This window comes from Hippocampus zosterae, chromosome 17 (genome assembly GCF_025434085.1).
Source record: "Hippocampus zosterae strain Florida chromosome 17, ASM2543408v3, whole genome shotgun sequence".
NCBI classification, from domain to species: Eukaryota; Metazoa; Chordata; class Actinopteri; order Syngnathiformes; family Syngnathidae; genus Hippocampus; species Hippocampus zosterae.
The window spans coordinates 848,427-870,143 of NC_067467.1; the positions used below are offsets into that span (position 1 = coordinate 848,427).

A 21,717-nucleotide genomic window follows, 5' to 3' on the forward strand; every position below is an offset into this window, starting at 1 on the left:
TGGTCCTTAAGAGTCCTCTTTTTGACGCCAGAACAATAAGGAGGGGGTCCACAAAATATGTGAAGGGGAAAATAAAAATGAAGATGACCCTTAATTTTGGAAATGGGGAGATGAGCATCGTGGATGAATGCTTCCAAAATGTCTCTCCCGGTCGATCGAAAGAAGCTTTGTCAATGGTCCTTAAGAGTCCTCATTTTGACGCCAGAACAATAAGGAGGGGGTCCACAAAATCTGTGAATCTGGAACGCAAGCTCTCCCCCGGGTAATTGTCAAGGTGACAAAAGCCGGCGTCAATTCTCGTTCAATTCCCGAGCCGCTTCACCACGCCATGGAACGGATCCGGCTACGCGGGTGCTTGTCGGCATTTTTGCTCCTAAAAGTACACGAATGGGCTCAAGGTTCTTCGAGAACTCTTGGGGAAGAAAGCAAAAGTCCCCCCGAAAGGTTTGTATTGTTTTCAAATCCTGACCGTGGGCTCGGCTGGAACCACCTGGCTAAAATGTCCGACGGCGTTTCTTGATAAGGTGCTGTCATTCAAATACAAAAAACAATGACAAAATAGTACAAATCCCCAAAAAGGAATTCAAAGAAAAAGAACATGCACGAGATACCGAAAGCAATCGCCCGCTTGACAAGAGGGCCAAAAAGGGAGGGCGGGCGATCGATAGCTGCTTATCGATTGGCTCGCGACGGTTCGCCGGACTGGCTTTGTAACGATGCATCGCAACTCCCGAGAAAGAGGACGCCGTGCCTTTTGAAATGGAGACAAACACCCATATTTTTTTTTGGGGGGGGGGGTCCAGACGGGACAAACGAGTTAGCGATGTGTCGGCTTTCTAGTGCCTTGTTTTGTTTCTCCGACAAGAAGAGTCGGAATCGGACTGTCGCGTTGACCTTGTAGTGCACATCGATAGAATTGGCGTTAATCGATTCAGCCTGGAGGTGCAAAGCCTTCAAGCTATTATTTTGGCATCGTTTTTTTTAGTTAGTAGGAGGGTGGAAGGGGGCGGTTTTTTTTTTTCCTATTTCGAGAGTCATTCCGAGAGAGACACGGCGGTCAAACGTGACGTGACCGCTTTCGGGTGGACTATGAAATGCAGTTTTTTTTTTCAATTCACGGCGGCTTTTGTTGAGGTGTTGGTTTTACTTTTGAGGCCACGGCGTCCTTGCGAAGAACTCGGCGTCATTTTCATCCTCCCGCGTGGCCGCTTGGCTTTCTTTTCGCGGGCTGGCCGCTTTGCCGCCATCGCCGTCCTCTCGTCCGCGTCGTCGCCTCCTACGGCTCCTTCCTCCCCAATGAATACGATGAGCCCAGAGTTCCTCCAAATGCTGCGCAATTTTCCTGCGGTGCTTCGTCGGGTTTTTGCCTTTGTGAGTGCGATGCGATGTCGTGGCCTGGTCGCCGTGTTGATTGGAGGACGATTATCTGTTTCCGATTGTAAAGAAAGATTTGGAGTTGCTGGTTTTCACACAGATCTTGTCAGAGGAACCAAGACTGAAAGAGAGCAAACACAGGAAAGAAATCCGATGTTGTTAGCGTCCCCAGCCGATTCGAAACCAAGTCTGAAAAGACGTATAAAAACGTCTTTGGGAGTGAACGAACCCATCGGCGACCAAATTAGCAAAGTTTTGACGAGCTCGCAATACAAAGCATCGTTTTCATTGTCACGGTTTCCCGGATTACGATGGATGTCGTCGTATGCACAAAGACAACCTTCCATCAGTTCGCGCATGCGGGTATTTCGACAGCAACATCAAGCAAACAGCAAAAGCAGTCAGTCGGAATCCCCATCTGGGAAGCGTCAGCATCTGGGCAGAGTTTCACAGCTCACCCAAAGTGAACACAAATAATCTCAACTACCCCCTGGGGGGGGGGGGGGGCTTACTGCAGTCGGGGGGTCATCAATCTCTTCCAAGTTTGAGACAATTAAAGCTTGCGTTAACGACGTTTTCCCCAAAGGTGTTGTGGATCTTTTGAAGTACTTCCAAGGATGTCTTTTCAAAAGTGGGCAGGAATGCCAAGATGTGATGGAACGCCGTGTTTACAGCCCCGCATCCAACTTGCCTTCTCTTGAACCTTTTTTGGAATTCCGTGAATTGTATGAGGACGAATGTCAACACGAGTGCATATTTTGCTTTTGTTTTTCACGACGACATCTCCTCTCCCGTCCCGGCAGACGTCAACCATGGCAACGTCTCCCCTGTTTACTCTCGAGTGGCTAAAAGTAGCATGCAAAGCAAAGCTTTGAGCTGGAAGGCTACGCTCCAGTTCTAATTTGGGCTGCGGAGGCCGACCCTGCCGCGCATAGCTTCCTTTAAAAGCCAGTTTACTGTTGGCGCCGACGCCGTCTTGCTGAGACCTGTCTGCTGGGCTGTTTCAATTTGGACTTTTCCAGGGGGGGGGGGTGGGGGGGGGACCCCGTGATGCATCAAACTCCGCATGCACAACAGACTGGAGTCATTGCCGGTGCTCGCTTATTTTGTTTAGGGGTTCATTTTTGTTACATATTCAACTTGCCACTAGATGGCGTCTGGAACCCAGTCATCAAGTCAAGAGTATTTCTGGAGCACTTACTAACAGCCATCGCTGCATACAAAGTGCTGTACATGGAGCAATTGAACATGCACAATAAACAGTAAGACGAATCGGGACCTCTGAGCCTCAGTTTAGTTCTTGGTACTTCTAATAATGTCTGGTCCACAGACCTGAGGCGCCGGGCAGGTGTGTAGGGGGGGATGAGCATCTCTGAGTCTGCCTCTCTCCTCCATCTTTTTTTTTTCTTGAAATCAAATGTATGCCATGTCCTTGAGATTCCTTCAGGTAATGGACTGCAATTCTAAGTAAGACTCCTAAAACAATATCTTCATCTTTGCAGAACCTACTGGGATATTTTGGAGGAGTGAAAGTATGGAAGGGCAGAGAAACAAGGGGAGGGACCGGCAGAGGAGACTCAGATGGTTTCCATGTGTTCGTGGAGCGGAGCTGGCTCCAGGCGGGTGTGTGGTTAGATACTAATAAGAAAAGTACCGCCGCTAATGGGGCTGGCTTATGACCGGTTGGGGGAACCGAGGCGGCGAGGGGTTCAGAACAGAATTGAGCAAGGAAAACGTTTCCTCAAAAACGCGTAGCGTCACACTTGACGTCTCACCTGCGTCTGCTGCGGGATGTTCAGAAAGTTGTTGTCCCGTGATCCGATGCCGACAAACCTGTTGGGAGCTGCGGCGCCTGGCGCGGAGTATGCTAGCGAAACAGAAGGGGGACAGAGAGACCATCAGTGCGCACAGAGACACAAACGAGCAAGTGAAGCACCGCCTCGCCCATCCGCCATCGCCCTCTAATAGGGCTGAAGCCAATGAGGGCCGCAATCTCGTCGACTCAAATGCTCCACAATACGCTGCGAGTCCAGAGGCCCCCCCAGATCGCTCCGTCTGTTTAACTCCCGTGGATAAACTCGGCGCTGAAAGTACTTGGGCACTCCAAACACAAACACTGAGGACCATTCAGGGACATTTTTAGGACGCCGGCGTCCAAGTGTGAATATAAGGACCATCCAGGTAGGCTCGGGAATCCACATTTTCAGAATTCACAACTCAGTGTGGAGACTTCAGCTCAAAGACTAAACGGAATACGTAGCGTACATGAATACAACAGAGAAAGAGACAGAAGGAGAAGGCTGAGGTTCGGACTAGTTCAATGGCATGGACACGGCATACATCCGTTTAGCGGATATCGGGATAACATACAAACGACATAAAGGACTCTCAGACACTGACCGGGGTAAACACAAAGACTACATCTGGAAAACTTGTTCGATTAAAACGGTGCTCCATCCAGTGCCCCTCCAGTCGAAGAAATTCCGGCTTCACCGAATCTTCGATGCGGGTTCAGCCTACAGCAACTAACAGAAATAGGACACCGACGACAAGCCACCTTCTGCTGGAATTCTTTGAAAATCGGTGCCTTCCTCACACCCAAAGTGAGAAAAGAGTTCTTGGATTTCAGGTTTCCCCTTGTTTTCCCGGCGAGTCAAGCGGGGACTCGAGGCTCATTCCAACTATTGGGGGACCGGGTAGTGAGCCCTGATGCACACCACAAAGGTCACTGGGACCTTTCCTTGCTTGTTCTTCAACTTTTGCAGACGTTTTGGTCTACATCGCTGCTCTCCACAGTTATTTTGTCGGGGCAGGCCACACTTCCAAGGGTAAAGGGGGTGGGGTGGGGTCAGTCCCTAAAGGGGGCTGCTTGTGTCAAATTCTTTTTCCGATTGCTGTTGTTGTTTTTTTTTTAAACTTTGATTTGGGTTTCAAAATGGGGTCACTTACACGGAGATGCGGGCGATGAGAGTCCGCCGTCAGGGGGCGTGCTGTTGGGTTTAGAGTCGGGCATAGGGAGGGGCACTGGGCGGGCCACTGGGGGAGGTGGAGGCAGCAAGAAGGAGCCTGGCATTTTGCTCTGGCCGCTCCCGTTTGGCTGCAGACAACACAAATAGGGTCAGGAGGGCGACATGCGACAATCCGCAAACACGGGATGGAAAAAATAAAATTCAAAATGAATGGACGCAGCTCGGGATGCCAGGTTCCCCCCCGCCCTCCCCTTCCAAAAAAAAAAATAATCCATGATGGGGGCGGGGGACGGGTAGAGGCAGGCGATGGTGGAAGGAGGGAGAGGAAGGTGGTGGATACAACAACCAAAGGGATGACGTGGACGGCATCTTTAATGGAGGGGTGAAAAATAATACAGTAGTTGGGAGCTGGAGCTGGACGTGAAAGGTTCCACGGAGGGGGGGGGTGGTCCATGGTGGGGGGGGAGGAAGTGTGGAAGAGGTCAGCGAGCAAATTGTTGAGCGCCATTCATCCAGAAGATGGCAAGAAATCAAAACCATGAGAGACTACGCTTGGACACAACACAGCACCATCAACAGGACCAGGACCAAAGAACCAAAGTCCAACCACAACAAGAGATGGAAACAAAAAGACAACACGGGACGGATATGCCGGACGACGCATGTATCGTGAGTGACTGTCAGTGTACTGATGGCCGCAAAGTGGGTGGAGCCAAAGGAAGCCCCCACGGAGGGTTCGTGTTCTTCAGGTCGGGAAGTGGCGACGGAAGCTTACCTGTCCGCCGGCCTGCCCCGGGCCGTCGGCGCAGACAAACTGCACAAACTCCTTCAAGGGATCCTGTCCGGGGTGGTGGTGATAGCGGATGGTCGGGTGGGTGAAGTAGGGGCTCGACTGCTGGATGATGGAGGGAGACGGGAAGTGCAGGGCCGAGGCGGACGCGCGGGGGCTCCCTGCGGACGGAGAGCTTTGCGTTACACCAGTGCGGGGGGGGTCGCGGGGGGGGGGGGGGGGGCAACAAGGGACAGGCGGCGGCTCGCGCTCATTCTTACAGATCGCAAAGATGAACCACGTGAATCATGCCCGCGCCATGACCGCATCCCGACAGGAATCATTCAAGCTTCAGTGCAAATCTAAAAAATGCAAACCTTGAAAAGCTCTTCAGAGAAGTTCAGAGCGACGGTCAATGCTCGCAAATTTTACGAGCACTCCAGTGATTGCCTAGAAGGCTTGACAGAGGATGGCGCGCTCTCTTTCGCTCTCTCTCTCATACATGTACACACAACACACACTGCTTTTCTGATGTGGATGCTAGCACACACTCACACACACTCGCACACACACACTTTAGAATGAAAAACTAAATGTCCTCACTTGTCAAAAATGTCCTCACTACGTTGGTCTTATAATCACAGTGGTCCTCACAAGAATAGTCATACAAACACACACACACACTCACACACACACACATCTTTTAGTCAGCAAGTTTCAAAGTCATACATGGTTCACACGAGCAGAAAACCAAAACGTCCACACATTCAGAATTAGACCCGCAGAGCTTGTAAAAAAAAAAAGAAAAAAAAAAGCAAATGCACAAAGAGATCATTGACTGGGGTCTTAAATTTTATTTTTTTTAAATTATAAAATTCAAATCATTCACGTACACTTCCAAATAGACAAAGCCTCCCTCTGTCAGAGCGCTATCTCCATTCCTAAATCGACTTGATTTATACTATACGAGAGCCCCATCCTTCCCTTAACTGCGCCGGTCTGACCCCCCCCCCCCAGCCCCCTACCCCCGCCCCATCCAAGCCGACAGCTGCCCACGTAAGGCTGCCAACACTCTCCTACTTACGTCTTATACATTGTGCGCTTGAGTGTACTCCGTGAGAGTGCCAACCCCGATGCATTGCCCCCCCCAGAAAGGGGGCCTCTCTCTGCCTCTGAGCCCAGCGACACCGTGCACCCATGCCAGGCTGCCCGCACCCCATCGCCGCCGCCCTCCCCCCGTTCCTATCGTCCCCCTGTTAATCCCATTAAGGGCTGGGGGAAGGCCAAACTAGAGGGGGGGTGGGGGTGTTGGGAAAAGGTTTATGGCGGTAGGGGTGATGATGACAGGATAGAGTTTGGGTCCTCCGCCCTTCTACTCAGCTGAATGCGGGGTTTAGGGGGGGGGGAAGCAGCACCTTGCAGAAGGAGTGCCGTGGGAGGGTCGCATCTAATTCATGTCTGCAAATTTGAACGGGCCACTGAAAAATGGATGGCGGGCAGCAAACGGCCCCCGGTCCGTGGTTTGGACACCCTTGGTATCTGCCATCGAGCGGCTTTGCCGGAACTGCGGCCCATCGGCAGTTAATGAGCCACCTCATCGCGTCAAATTGGATGGATGGCTTGATAAGCCTTTTCATGTACCCCAACTACACACACACACACCCACACACACACCCACACACACACACAAAATAAAAAGCTCCTGGACAATTATTTGCAGAGAGCTTCATCTTTGGCTGGATTCACACGCGTCCCCTTTCCAAATAGAAGAAGACACCCCCCCCCCCCTGCCCCCTCCCGGCCGCTTTATCTGCGCCATGGCGATAAAATGAAGAGAGCTGCAATTTATTGTCTGGACTTGCTTTGGCTTTTGTTTGATATCTGCCGTTATCACGATCTTCTTGCTTCAGCGTGACGGATGAGCAGCTGGTTCGCTCCAAAGTGATATTCTTTTGCTTTTGCCGGTCCTCAATAAAACAGATGCGATCGCTGGATCACTTGATCAATCGGTGTTTCGAAAAAAACAAAACAAAAACCAAAACAAAGGCACATTCATCAATATAGTAAGCGGTGATCCATTCAGAGGAAAGAAAGTCGATAAGCAGCAAAAAGTGTGACATGACGCGACATCCGTGGCAACGGCGGCCATTTACCGGTTACGACTCATCGTAACCGGCGAGTCAAACCAATCATGAAAATGGTTGAATGTAAGCTAGGAGGCTTACGTTTGGGAAGCAAACACTTGACATCTGACGGGCAGATGGGCCCCAAGTTTTTCACACTAGAAGACAAACAGCAGTCCCCCCCCCCCCCCCCCCCCCAAAAAAAACCATCATCTGTCCCACCACCATCTACCGACAAAGAAGCACAGGAAAGGCACAGGCCCGGATTGCCAAGAGCTGTCACCGGCGTGTCGGAAACCGAACAGAAGAGGAGGAGGCGGAGCCAAGCGCAGAAGAGCTACCTGCCAGATCCGAAATTCCCAGCCTGCTCCCGCTCGTGTTTTTGGGGGGTGGGGCTCAAGTGGTGGGAGTGAGTATGAGGATAAGGGGGGAGGGAGGGAGGGGAGGGGGGGAGGAGGGAGCGATTAGGGTCTGGAGCTGGTTTGGTCTCACCTGGTCTCACTCCCGCCAGCATTGGCAGTGGGTGGTGGGTGAACGCCATGCGGGGGGACCTCGTCTGGGAGGACAGGGCGCTGAAATCGAATTTCCCCGGCTTCTTAAGAGAACCAGGCGATGACAGTCCTGGTAAAAAAAGGGGATCAACAAAATGGCAGAACAGAGACGAGGTTTTAATGAAACATGGCTGCGGTGCTGACTTTGACTCTGATAAATTAGGAAAAAAAAAAAAAAAAAGTGTCGCTTGAATTTGATTGCCTGATTTCCAAAGATTACGATTGACTGAAATCAATGTGAGGTCATTTGAATCATCGTTGATTTCGTCGAGTGGCTTGGCACAGACCGATGGCTCCACAACACTCGCTGTCCATATTTTGGGTACAGTTGGCGAGCTGTCGCCCCGCTGTCAAAATGGGGCGTGGGATGCGGGGGCGGGGGGAGGGGGGGGGGTGTGAGGATCGTGACTGGGCGCAGAGCATCAGGAGACGGGAGAGCTGGGAATTGTCGCGGCGACCCAACATGACCAAAGCCCATCTGATGACTCATCCTGTACCTCGACAAGCTCCGCCCCCTCGTAGCAAAGGGACGCACGGGAACGCACGACACAAGCGGCAGCAGCTACCTTTAGCCTCTCCAAATGAATGAATGAGATTCGGCTTGGCCGGCGGCATGGAGAAGGATTTTCGAAACCGGCCGTGTACAAATAGATTCAAGAGACCCCCCCCCCCCCCCCCAAAAAAGTGCCCCAGTGCTCCAATAGCATCAGTACTGAGCAATCTACTGGAGTGGGACATGTCAACAGGCTGGCAACCACCCGAGCCTCCGACCGTCGCAGTACAGGTGCTTAGCGCGCACACACACAAGTGCAAGAAACAGCAGAAAGGTACTTCACAAACACTCACTCAGATTTGCAAGGGAGGGGGGGGGGGGAAGAGCGCCCCCGATGAGCTGACTCGCTTCCACATCATCGGCACTCTTAAATGGCAACCAAGGGAGTGCACTTGAGGCAACGTAAGAACACCATGACCACATGCGTACACCCCAACACAATCCTCAAAAGTCCACAAATATGGTTGAGCAGCATTTAAGGACTTTCCCACCAAAGCGAGCAGAGAGAGAGAGAGAGAGAGAGAGAGAGAAAGTCCCGATGAATCACATGATCACCTTCAGAGCTTTTCATTCAGGTTGAGCGGTACACCTCCAGAGCGCCCCCCCCCCCCCCCCCCCCCCCGTCCTCCAGCCCTCCCATCACTCTCGACACCGTCACCGCCACCACCGGAGCAGATGTCTGCCGTAACCCGGTAGCTCCCTTCGCCGCAGACACATGGAGCCGCCATCTGGCCTGGAACGCGGCCCCCCCTCTCCAGATTGGCCGATGCGGATGTGTGAGTGTGCGTCACGGGAAGAGAGTGTGATAAAATCACGCTTTTGCACGTGGGAGCCTTTTGTAAAGGCGCACAACAGTGACCGGAAAAAAAAACAAAATGGCTGCCTCGGAGACAGAAGGCATGGCGCCCATTGATGATACATCTGGGGGGCCTTTTACTCGTATTTGGCCGGGGTCATGTGCCATCGCTCAGAGGCGGGTCTGCGCCAGGTGGGACGCCCTTCCGCGGCTCTGTTTGGACAATCAAGAGCAGGAGAGTCCCAAACGCTCTCGTTCAACAGTTCTCAAAACACCCCAAGCACTGAGCCTCATCTCCTGGACAACTTGGAAGGAAGCGACCCCTTTTTTTTCACTCAAGATGGCGGCGTGCTTCCATCTTTGTTTGAGCTCACGGCAGCTAGCGGGATACGCTGGGTGTGTTTGTATTTTTTTTTTTTAATTTACAGGTCAGTAACCCATTTAATTTTTCCCAGACATTTAAAAGTCCAAATTAGCTGTCATTTGTAGCTTTTTTAAAAAAAAGAATCAGTCATAAAAAAAGCCTGTAAATTAAATCATTGTTGTCCTTCACAAATGTGACCAGCGGGATTAAAGCTAATCGAGCTAGTAGTGTGCAACTAGCTTAAATTTAATCCAGTCAGGTTTGGTTTTTAATAGTCAGTAAATGTGATGTTTGTTTGTTTTAATCCCCCATACACCGCCCAGACAGAAAGACGGGCGCTAACCGCTAACCGCTAAGATAGCGGGTGACCAAGAGATGCTTTGCTAAATCCGCGTAGGACAACAGCAAAAAAAAAAAAAACGGACCCCAGCCGGCCAGAAAACAAGACACGCGGGCGACGGAGAGAAGCGCCGGCAGAGAAACGTCATCAAAGAAAAAAAAGAGAGAAAGGATGCGAGGTGACGGCGGCGCCAGCACACATACGAAGAGGAAACGTGTAGACGGTAGAATGTTTAATGTTGCTCTAACCATGGTAAGGAAACTGCACTCCATCGCTCTCATGCTTAATCTTCCTCTCCTGCACACTGGCCAAATGGTGCTGCACTGAAAGGCCAAACGGGGGGAGGAGAAAGGGAAGAGTTAACAGTGGAAGAGACGGGGGAGGAGACAAGTGGACGGAAAAAGGAAACAGATGGAAAGAGTGAGAGAGGGGGGGAGAAAGAGAGGTGGTGGTTAAATCATGGACATCAAGGGGGTCGGCGTCTTCATCGGACGGCGGCGTGTGAGCGGGGGGGGGGGGGGGTGACGAAAAGACAAAACAGAAAAACAGCATTTGGAAAAAGACATCGCGACAACGAGTATAACGCAAAAAAAAGAAAAAAAAAAGAAATGAGAAGTAGCAGCGACCCCTGGTGTCGACTTTGGGGACTCCCTAAACCAACGGTCAAAGAAATCAAAAGATTTTCCAATTGAATCACGGGGGAAAAAAAAAACTATCCGAACTATCCCGCGGCAGGCACAGCGGGCGGGACTGGAGTGTTTGTCAGCGTGTGACTGAAGCAGACGCGTAAAGAAATCAGGCAGGAGTCGGAAAATCAAGTTGGAGCGTCGACGCTGCGCCAAAAGGCTTGGATGGGGAAACTTTTTGGTCCACTTCAAGTCAGTTCTTTTTATTTCATATTTCTTTTTTTTTCTTCCCGTTTTAAACAACATTTTGGATTTCATTCTTTTTTTTTTTACTGGTTTTTGACCCGCTTGATCCTCACTAGGGTCGCGGGGGGTGCTGGAGCCTATCCCAGCCGTCTTCGGGCAGTGGGCGGGGGACACCCTGAACCGCTTGCCAGCCAATCGCAGGGCACACAGAGACGAACAACCATCCGCGCCCACACTCACACCGAAGGACAATTTAGAGTGTTCAATGGTCCTGCTAAGCATGTTTTTGGAATGTGGGAGGAAACCGGAGTACCCGGACAAAACCCACGCAGGCCCGGGGAGAACATGCAAACTCCACACAGGGAGGCCGGAGCTGGAATCGAACCCGGTACCTCTGCACTGTGAAGCCGACGTGCTAACCACTGGACTACCGGGCCGCCCTTTCTTTAAACAACATTTTGGATTTAATTTTTTTTTTTTTACTGGTTTTTGACCCGCTTTATCTCCTCACTCGGGTCGCAGAGCATGCTGGAGCCTATCTTCGGCCAGTGGGCGGGGGACACCCTGAACCGCTTGCCAGCCAATCGCCGGGCACACACATAAACAAACCAACCATCCGCGCCCACACTCACACCTCGGGACAATTTAGAGTGTTCAATGGTCCTGCTAAGCATGTTTTTGGAATGTGGGAGGAAACCGGAGCACCCGGAGAAAAGCCACGCAGGCCCGGGGAGAACATGCAAACGCCGTGATCTGACTTGAAGTGGGCCTCACGTCCGAAGCGCGACGAAGCCACATCCGGTCAAAGGTACCGAGGCCGGATTACCTGCATCCACGTCGTTGGGCCAACCGCCGGATTGCGAGCTGCTGCCGGCCGCCGGCGAACGTCCCGAGTAGAAGACGTCGTCCACCGGGCTCTCCATCTCACTGTCGTCGATGGACTTGCGCTTGTTGGAGCTGAGGAGGAAGACGGATGAGGTGGCTTTGAGTCTTGGTCGATGAACTCAAGTTCAACTTGATGCCAAAGTAACGCCAGTCTCCATTTTGAGTGAACATGCCGTATCCGACGATAAAGTATAGCGACAGCCCGCTTGCCTTTTCTTTTTTTTTTTTTTTTTGTACGGGTGTGAAGGAGGGATCTGTGGTTGCGTTAGTATCAAGGGGAGATATGCTGTGGTGAGCGTACCTCCGTGGGAGACTTGCGTAAAGCTCCATTTCGGTCCTGCGGCGTAAGATGAGCGGGGGAGAGGACGGGGGGGATAAAACGTGACGGATGGAGAATCGGTCGGTCGAATGAAAGGAAATGAGAAAGGATTCATGATGAAGGAGGAACAACGGGGAAGAAGAAAGCACAAGTGAAAAAAGCGCAAAACAAGCCGGGCGTCAGAGTAGAGCGGAATTCGCCCATGAATTGTTGTTGCGCCAAGCGCAGCACTTTGTATAAAGCGCTTTCAAAATAAAATTTAAAAAAAAAAAAAAAAAACAACAGTCGTGTATATTTGCGTCTACGTTTCTCATCGTGCGGTTACCTGGTGGACGGAGTGGAGGTGATGGAGCGCCGTCCCAGGGTGACCTGGTTGATGTTGTAGTATCCGGGACTGTCCAAGTCGGCCAGAGAGAAGCTCGGGCCGGTCGCCGTGGCGACGGGCGCTGCACAAGGGCGCAGATCAAATGTCAAAGCGGCTCATGAGAAAAGCTCCCGCATATAACGTACAATATTTGTGAGAGCGGATAATCTTTTTATGATGGACGGAAGGGACAATTTCGCTCCGGGGAGTCGCCATCTTGCCCAAGGCCGCCTCGGAATGGTCGCTGGGGGGCTCAGACTCCAAGACCAAATCTCCACGTGTGGTTCTTCTCGTCAGAGGACCCCCCCCCCATCTGACAACGCCGGTACTTTTTCTCACCGCACATCACCGTGACTCAAAGCGGTTGTTTGCCATTGGAGTTCGCTCCGCGCTCTGTTATGATTGGATCGGTTTTCAGCGCGGCGCCCGGTTCGAGCGCCGAGCGAGTTACATCGGCTTTCGGATGAACATCTGAAAGCCATTAGCCGGCTCGACCAAAAATTGTAATGGATGTCATAAATGTGCATTACCCCCCCCCCCTCCGCCTCCCAAATTTTTACCAGTTGTTGTAAAGAGAGCGGTCGCTTTTTGTTCGCTGGGCCGCGAGGGCGTTTGAGTGGATATAGTGCGGCGTGCGAGCGACGATAGCAACTGCGCGTCTCTCCGGAGGGACCGACGGGTTGAATTATAGTCGTGACTCACTCTGTGACACGCGGACCAGCTCGGCTACGTTCCACACCCCTGAAGTCACAAAGCAGTCCTGGAAACTCAAGTGGCCTGCGCAAAAAAAGCAGAGTGAGTGAGTTAGAGGGGCCGCGTGGCACGTCGTCGACCGAGACGCACCGTTTCGCTAGTCCGAATTTTGTAGCCGCGCTACGCCTTTCGTTGACGTAGCTGCTAAACGGCTAAACGGCGCATCTGCAAATTGAATTCACAAGAAGCTAAAAACATCTGTTACTTTTTTTTTTCCCTCCCAACACAGATTTCTGAATTTCATTCTTATCGTGGACTACAACGCCATTAGAAATGATGATCAGCGACCGTTTCAGAGGCCGCAGTAGCTAGCGCGCGGTAGAGAGCAAGTACGAGACCCTCGCTAGCTAGCTAGCTAGCTCCAGAACAACCGCGCTTTTCCTTCCTCCTTTTTCCTTGCTCCTCCGACAGACGTGAGGTACGATTTACTTTCAAGACAATGCGGTGAGGACAAAAACAAAGCGAATACTGAAGTGACCAAGACGAATGAGGTCAGAAGAAAAAGGGAAAAAAAAAAGCCAAGCCAATAACTACCGAGGCTCGACACAATCACGATTTGTCGGCATTTAAAAAAAAAAAGTCACTTCTTGACATAAACACTGTCTGATTGTATGTTTTTAGCGGGCCGCAAAGTCGGTAAAAGTACGCAATTCACTCATGGGGGGGGCTCGATCTCGACCCCCCCACCCCCGCCTAATGCGCCCGCTTTCATTTCTTCCTTCCATCCGTCAGCCGGCCACTTCGCTTTCCCTGCCGTTGTTTATCTCCTCGCGACAAGCCCCTTCCCCGTTTCCCTTCGCCCCCCCCCCCCCTCGCCCCTCCGCTCAGTCAAGCACTGCCGGGGTTAACCGCGGCGGCGACAGCGTATGAGGTCAGCGCTCGGCTCGGCGGCGGCCATGTGGTTCCCATCTTGGACCGACGTCAGTGTGATTTATGAGTGGCCGGCCGCAATCCCCACACGACCCCCCCCCCCCCACACACATACACTACAGTACCAGCGGCTCTCCTTACCATAATAAACCTCCCCCTAACTCTGTTGGGACGCACTTGCTCACCGAGAGGCCTCGATGTCCGGCGAAGTATGCGCGGTGCGTGCGCCGGGATCTATACGGCCCCCGCGCTGACGCCCATTTGAAAGCGTTTACGCGAGCACGTGCAACTCATCACTAAACCGTGAGATCAGTGTGCAAATGCGTCGTTACCATTTGGCGGGGGCTTGACGTCCGTCTCTCCTTGCTGGTTTGAGTTGTCCGATTGCCCCGATTGTTCTGAAACGGGACAAAATCAGAACAAAAGATGGAAGATGAGCTCTCGTGAGAGTCCAAATGTACATTTTTTGGGCCGGTGGGAATTTGTCTGGAGTGTATCGCTGTGTGTTTATGCGAAGTCGGATCGGGGCGGGCAGGCGGAGCGCCGTCTGCTTGGGCTCAGTTTGTTTGGCCTACTTAAAAAGCAGCCTCGCGGAGGCCTTCCGGGGCCGAGGGGGGAAAATTTGGCGCGCGGCACAATACTCAAATCTCAAAGTCCTCAAAAGTCCTCAAAACCCAAATCAGCGCCTTGATCTGTGGCTTCGCTCGCCAGCCCGCCGCGACGGCGTTCACGGTGGCCGCCCATCGACACGCGACAACAAAGAGACAAAGGATCCCCTCGTCGCTCTGGGTCGGGGGGGGGGGAAGCCCAAGGAGACCGCCATGCCCTCCCGCGGTCCAACACCACAACATTTTCCTCACTTCCTATCGCCCGCCGTCGTTCTGCGTTTTTCTTTATCTTTCATGCCGTCGCTCCGCAGCATCCTGGCAGCCATCTTAGCGCTTGGCAGCCATCTTAGGTTTGGCGGTACCCGCGCATTCCTGCTCGCTGACGGCACCCCCGAACCAACACACAAACGCTCACCCGCCCCCCACGCGTGCACCCGCGTGCTGTTTTTGTTTCACACAGACCCGGTGGTCGAAGTCGAGCATTCAATTCACAACCTGCTTTAGGATTGGATAATGAAAACAAAAAAATACACGCAACACAAAAGAGGCGAATGACTCCAACCACAACAGAATAGCTTCACCAGCCAAAGCCCAGACCTAAATGCAGCTGAAATTGGGTGAAAGAGTTCAGCAACTTTGCAAAGTTTAACATACTGTAGGTCCAAAAAAAATAAAAAAACAAGCGAAGCCGACATATATCAGTGATGTAAAACTTTCACGAGACATAATGTCTGCCGAAGGAGTTTCGAATAGCACCCCCCCCCCCGCACCTCCTCCCTGCGTTGCTAAGGTACCGCCATTCAGAGCGGCTTTTACGATCTGCACAACTTTAAAGAGGTACAAGGAGAGCCATCGAGGTTGTGATGAGCACCTTGCTCCGCCGCGTGCTCTGTCCACCAGCGGCGGGTGGGGGGTGGTGGGGGGGGGGAACGACCACTGCCAAAAAGCATCTCAAGAGCATTTATTAGCACACGTTCAAACACAACATGGATTCAAAAACACTATTACACACACTCACACACACATATTGAAACACAGATGAATCACCCTTATCTAGCACACAGAGTCACCCCCGAGGCCCCCCCCCTGGTAATGCCCCTCCGAAGATAATAGACAAACACACGCAGGCCACCAAATAGGCGGCGTTATCACGCTTAGCACACACGTTACGCTGCCCCGGTCAATCCGGTGTACTGCCGCTGATAGACTCCTCCTCACACTTGTAAACAAAGGTTAACAGCAACACATGGCCAGACAATTTTCACGTCGCAAAGGCTAGCTAAAACACACACCTGGGGTAAATGGATAACCCCCCCCGTCCCCCCGACCCCGCCGCCAAAACATTTTTTTTTAAAGGCGCCGGGGTAAATCCTTCAGAGACACTTGAACAAACAGCCCTCACTCACGGGCAGCCATTGTTAGCGCTAATGGAGGCATTTAGCGCGTTGGCATTCATAAGCTAGCGTTGCCGACGACACAAATGGCTTTTTCATTTTGTTGATTGATTTAGTTCTTCCCCGCCAAAGGTTTTCTTGAGTGCTGGCACATCACGCACAAACGCACCCGTGAACGAATGCGCCTCGACGGCGGCGGTTGATTTATTTTTGAACAGGCGACGCGCGAGCGCAATCGAGGAAAAGGCAAAGTAGCTTCCGCTTGCGCTAGTTGTCTGTGATTGCGAAAAATAACATTAAAAAACACCAAAAAATGGTGTTACCGCTTTTGGCACTTGAACATGTCATGGCGTTGAATTGGAATGTTTGTGTTGAACGTGTTTGCAGGTTGGCTAGCAAACTAGCGTTAGCGGTTGTTAGCGTCAACCTTGAAATAAGAAAGGTGTTGCGCAACAGGCCGGACCGTAAAATGATCGAGGCCGCAGCTTCACTCGATTCTGCGTGTGTGCCGAATGAAGAATGCAGCGCATTACATTTATGCTTTACACTTTCAATTTTCTCAGCCTCTTGAACCCCCCTGACCCCCCCTTCCCCCATCTACTAGCCTCTGGATAAAGCAACCCGAGCAACCTCCCCAATTGGGTTTCGCTTAAGAGGTTTATCAGTATGTTGCTAAACATTCTGACCCTTTTTTTAAATCTTTAATGCGCTTAAAATGTTCCAAACCCTCCTAATCCCCGCGGCTATCCCACACAGATGTTCACTCGGCTCTTTTATTGGACTTGGTTTCAACATCTTTTTTTTTAAATTTTCTCCCCCCCCCCCGACTCCCCTTTTCCTTTTCCACCTCCTCCCTCACCCGCTCCACATCCGCACGCACGACCTCGTCTCTTCCCTCGCGAGGATTTCTCGTTGCTAGTTTAGCAATGTTTCGCAGGACGCTATTTCTTACGTTAAGCTAGCATCCTCATCGTTCTGCTTCAAGTTCCGCATCTTGTACTTTTCGACTTTGCTTTGAAACAAACGGCCGTGTGAAAAGATGCTGCGTTCACTCCTAAAATATTTTAATGTGGGAATTTTGAGGACAGACGCCGGTTGCTGATGCACTCATCCCGTTTAAAAAAATCTTATCACAGTGATAAAATAACGACGAAACAGCGCGCTAACCCCTGGCGGAGGCGACGGCACATCTTCAAGTATTTCCTTACTCGTTTTGGCAGGAGCAAAAAAGATTTTGCGGTCTATTTTTTTTTTTTTTTGTGGTCACATCTGGAGGAAGTAAGGACGCTGAAGCCGAGCCACTGGCAAACGACTAATAAGACGCTATAAAAGACGACATTCTGGACTGCTGGCTGATTTGGTATTAATGGTAGAAACAGGCGCAAGACAAACAAAGACAAAGCCTTCCGAAATTTGGGGAATAACAGCAGGATTTTCCACTTTTGGTGCGGATTTCCCCCCTCGTACTTACTTTGGTTGCTTTTCCTTGAAAGCTATTTTGGCCACCGCTGCCTAACGATTAAACCAGCGGCTTCACAAGCGAAAAGTTGCCCTCATGTCAAAGGAAACAAAGTGGCAATTGTGAGCTCTTAAAATAGCGAGGCCGCGCGACGTAATCATGTCGTTGCTTCGGTGCTTTGCTTAAGTGTGACTGCTGTGGGGGTGTGAGGCTAAAAATATGCCGCCGCATTTACACGCATGTGATATTGCGTCTTATAGCTCTCGTATGAGAGCGTATACGTTGAAGAAAAAAAAAAAAAAGGTCTGGCGAGCACATGTTGAGGCACAGTTGGAGATAAGCATGTAAACATCTGTGACCGAGGGCTGAGCGCTGGCGTGTGGGAGGGAGACGGTGATCCCCCCCCCCCCACCCCGAACCCCCCACACTTTTTTTCTTTAAAACACAGAAGCATGTGGTATGCATGCTCCTCGCTAGCCCGCGCGCGCTCGACATTGGACGAACGCCTACGCGCTATGTTTTCCTTTCTTGCCGCACATGTATGAGTATGCGCACGTGCACGCCATCGCCCGAGCCCCCCCGTGCCAGCAAGAAGCAGGTGTGGGGAGGCAGCGCTTTGCATTGCCCGTTGCCCATCTGCGCGGCCGTCTGTGTGCCGCCTGCGCCCTCCCAGTGCCAATGCCACAGAGTGGGGGGGGGGGGGGGGGCGAGAAGGGGCCGAAAGGGAATCAACCATGGCAGAGAGAGACGAGGGAAAGGGATGGGAAAGATGGAGGCTTGAGTGTGTGTGTGTGTGTGTGAGTGGAGGGGTGGCTGGCTGGCTGCCCGTGATCCCCCCCCCCCCCCACCCGACACACACACACACACACCCTATTTCTTTTATCTGTGCCTATGCTGATGAGCTGTGATGTACGGGAAAGCTGGACAAGGGGAGGCTAGGAAGGGGGGTGGGGGGGGGGGGGGGGACCGTCTGCTTGTTCTCATGGCTTTCTGTATAACATTGATGGATATAATCAAGCTTGGCTTCTCGGGCACATACATGGCACACCCATGCTTTGTTTTCAAGAAACATGCCACACAATTGCACTTTTCTCCTGATTTTGAGCTGATTTGAAGCTACTTCACAACATTAGGTGAGGTGAGGGTGTAATTCCGCTCGACGGCCAGCAGATGTCATTGCTTAGCAACGAAACACATGGCAAAAACAGGACGAAATAAATCAAACTGCACCGACTAAGTTGTGGGACAGATTTCGGGAAGGTGGGGAGGGTTGGGTTTTTTTTTGGCGGGATCGGGGGGGGGCATATTTCACTTTCGTCCGAACAAATATTCGCGGTGCCAAAAATCTCCTAAACTCAAATATGCCAGAGTAAACCTTCAAGTGTTTGTCAAATCTGACATATTGGACTTAGATTTCCACGCGGCTAAACTTAACTACAGTATTTATTCAAACGGGTTTGTAAAATTGATTATTGAATGATTGTTATGTTACTGATTATTTCCTCTGAACTCTCGCGGTATAAAAAAATACTGGACCGGTCCAGCATGTTGTTCCATCCAGAAAAGGGACCGCGTCCAAGTTCAACGTGTCAGTGTATGTGCACGTCTGGTCTGTTTGTGCGAGGCATGGTCTCTGGGCACAAGTGGAAAAGAAGATCATGTGATGCCAAGCTTTGCCAGGGAATGTGGGGAGAGAGGCTGAGAATGAGGGGGGGGGGCGCAGAGAGGGAAAAAAATGGCGGCAGAAAAAGAGGGAGTACAGACAGTATAGAGAAGGAGAAACAAGAAAAAGAGGAATGAAAGCGAGAGGAAGAAAATAGGGTGTTGATGTGGGGGTGGGGGGGGCGTGGGGGTTATTGTGAGAGCTGTGGGAACGTTTTGCCCCGCCAAGAGAGAAGGAGAGAGGATAAAAGAAGGAACGAGAAAGAAAGAGACTTGTTGGCAGAGCAGTGGAGGAGGGCAGGGGGTGAGAGTGGTGGTGGTGGGGGGGGGGTCGATGCAGAGTGGGCACCGCTCGTATGCAGCCAGTCCATCAGCGGCATCACATTTGGGAAGCAGAGAAAAGCAAACGCGCAACACGAGAACGACTCGTGCGTGAATAATTTTTTTTTTTTTTTTTTAACAGCCAGAGGGCTCCACTGGAGTCCAACCTGAGCCAGAAAACACTAACAATTTATTTTGGGTTTGTGAACTAAGCAAATAAACACTCCCCAACTCTATCTGGAGCTTGGAGGACATCTTTAACGAGGGCCGTAAAACTCCGCAGAAACACATAAAAGTAGGCCCGTAAAAAGAAATGTGGGCGCTGCATAAATGCTTCATTTGGACCTAATGAATTGGGGGGAGCGATGAATGGGCAGCACATCCTCTCTCCTGCGCGATAAGATCGAGGCAAAATATCCGATATGCGATTCGAGTGCACCCTTTTCCAAACATGGGGGGGGGGGGGGGGGGAGAAAAAGCAAGCAGGCAAAAAAAGATGGCCCAGATTGAACGTCGACTCTTTGACCAGCAGCTGCCTGGAAGTTGCCACCCGATCGAGCGCATTTGTCAGTCAGTGTCCCCCACGTGAACCCCCCCCCCCCCCCCCCCTCCAAATGTCGTCGGCTCCCGTCACAGGCCGGCGTTTGTGTGGTTTGCCCCCGCGCGCGCTGCGTGTTTATGTGCGGGAGCTGACGGCCTATGGGTGTCAAAGCTGGCTTCATCTCGCAGGGGGGAGATAAGGTAAGTCAACAGCTGCCGCCCCCCCCCCCAACCCCCCCCACCCTGGCTTCCCTTCCCTTCCCGTCTCTGGCTAGCATGCTAGCCAGCCTGCAAGCTGTTCAAGCTCGTCACCTCCCGCCCGCAGCACGTGAGGAACCAGTCAAGGGAGCCGCCGGAGCTCGACGGGGGGGTTTTTCAAAGACGGCGCTCCGGATGCACCCCGAAGTCCGGGGCCGGGGGCGAAAAGGCTCGCCATCCGTGGTGCGCCGCTGAGATTGGCCCACTTTGGCCAGCTTAAGGCTTCGCTCCCGGCCGGGACAAGCTGATTGGAGATTTATTCTTACATCTATCAATCCATCTATTAACTTATTAAGCGAGATAAAACCTTCCCTCCGCCCCCCCCTGCCGGTGGGAATCCGAGCGACGTTGAAACGCCGCCAATCCACTTAACGAGTTACAGGCAACCTAATGCGGATAAACATATTGATTATAAAGCCTCCCGAATGGCCGCGTTATCTGACAACGGGGCACTCGTTCCCATGATAACCGAGACGAGCGCGTTAGCGTTAGCGTTTAACGTCGGATCAAAAAGTGAAAAGCCAAGGCAGCTTAGCGGGAAGCGTACGCACGCAAAAATCTGAAATAGGTAGTTAAACTGTCCGTACGGCGTGTGTGTGTGTGTGTGTGTGTGTGTGTGTGTGTGTGTGTGAATCGGCCTCGCAGAGAGTTATGAGTCACATCTGGGACGAGGCTCAGATGTACCTTTGCTGTTTTTCATCCGTCTGTCTGAAAACAGAGAGACGCACTCAATTTCGGCTCCCCTCCGTTGGAAATTTAAAGCTGATGATGCAGCTCGGGTGATTATTTTGCGAGCGGCATCAAAAGCGGGAAGCTGCACGCCAGCGCACTTGGGCCAACTCCGCTTTCTTTCTTTTGTCCATTTTTACAACGGGCGACGGCGTCGTCATCGCGCTCCTCTCACACCAAAGCGGTGAGCTCTGAGCGCTTTGAAAATGTGTTCATGAGTTAAGGCAAGAGTTAAAAAAAAAAAAATTCTGAAGTGGGCCCCCGTGACAGCCCAAAAGACGTTTCGTGTCTCATTAGGAGCCATGAAGGACATGAATTTTCCCCGAGCCTTTTAGTTCCTTGACCTCGACAGAGCTCCATTGTTTTCAATTTTGCTTTTTTTCCTCCTTGCGGCCCCCGAAGGAGCCGTCGCGTCGGTTTTTGAGGCGAATACGAAAGGACCAAGCCCGAGCCGGACGCTGCACGCGAGCGCACTTGGGCCAACTCCGCTTTCTTTCTTTTGTCCATTTTTACAACGGCGGCGTCGTCATCGCGCTCCTCTCACACCAAAGCGGTGAGCTTTGAACGCTTTGAAAATGTGTTCATGAGTTAAGGCAAGAGTTTTTAAAAAAAAAAGCCCGATGGGGGCCACGTAGCATCCGTTAGCCCGACATACGACAAGATTACAACTTTGACGTATCATTTCGAAAAGACGACGCTAAAAGAGAGAGAGAGAGAGAGAGCGGAGGAGCCCGGCTCGGCATCTGTTTGGCGCTCGCTCAGAGACGTCTCGCGTTTCATACCGCGCCTCCGGGATGGCGGGGGGCTCGCTGGGCCAGAAGTTTATGAAAAACAGAGCAAGCGG

At 51.8% G+C, this 21,717-nt stretch overlaps 2 protein-coding genes across 7 annotated transcripts in view; one reads left to right on the top strand and one right to left on the bottom strand.

Moving 5' to 3' along the window:
- The window catches only part of elof1 (elongation factor 1), a 135,710-nt gene that overhangs the window by 21,085 nt on the left and 92,908 nt on the right, over positions 1-21,717 (top strand). The gene's annotated exons all lie outside the window — the stretch shown is intronic.
- The window catches only part of nfixb (nuclear factor I/Xb), a 77,399-nt gene that overhangs the window by 3,845 nt on the left and 51,837 nt on the right, over positions 1-21,717 (bottom strand). For 5 of the 6 annotated variants that reach the window (XM_052049322.1, XM_052049321.1, XM_052049323.1 and 2 more), the window contains 11 exons: positions 14,235-14,300; positions 12,982-13,056; positions 12,241-12,361; positions 11,898-11,933; positions 11,538-11,668; positions 10,088-10,162; positions 7,728-7,856; positions 5,119-5,294; positions 4,324-4,471; positions 3,150-3,241; positions 89-1,495 (listed from right to left, as the gene is read on the bottom strand). In XM_052049322.1, coding sequence (XP_051905282.1) covers positions 1,481-1,495; positions 3,150-3,241; positions 4,324-4,471; positions 5,119-5,294; positions 7,728-7,856; positions 10,088-10,162; positions 11,538-11,668; positions 11,898-11,933; positions 12,241-12,361; positions 12,982-13,056; positions 14,235-14,300 — 1,064 coding nt within the window. In that variant the 3' untranslated portion in view covers positions 89-1,480. The remainder of the gene's footprint in view (positions 1-88; positions 1,496-3,149; positions 3,242-4,323; positions 4,472-5,118; positions 5,295-7,727; positions 7,857-10,087; positions 10,163-11,537; positions 11,669-11,897; positions 11,934-12,240; positions 12,362-12,981; positions 13,057-14,234; positions 14,301-21,717) is intronic. The other variant, XM_052049326.1, reaches the window with a different exon arrangement.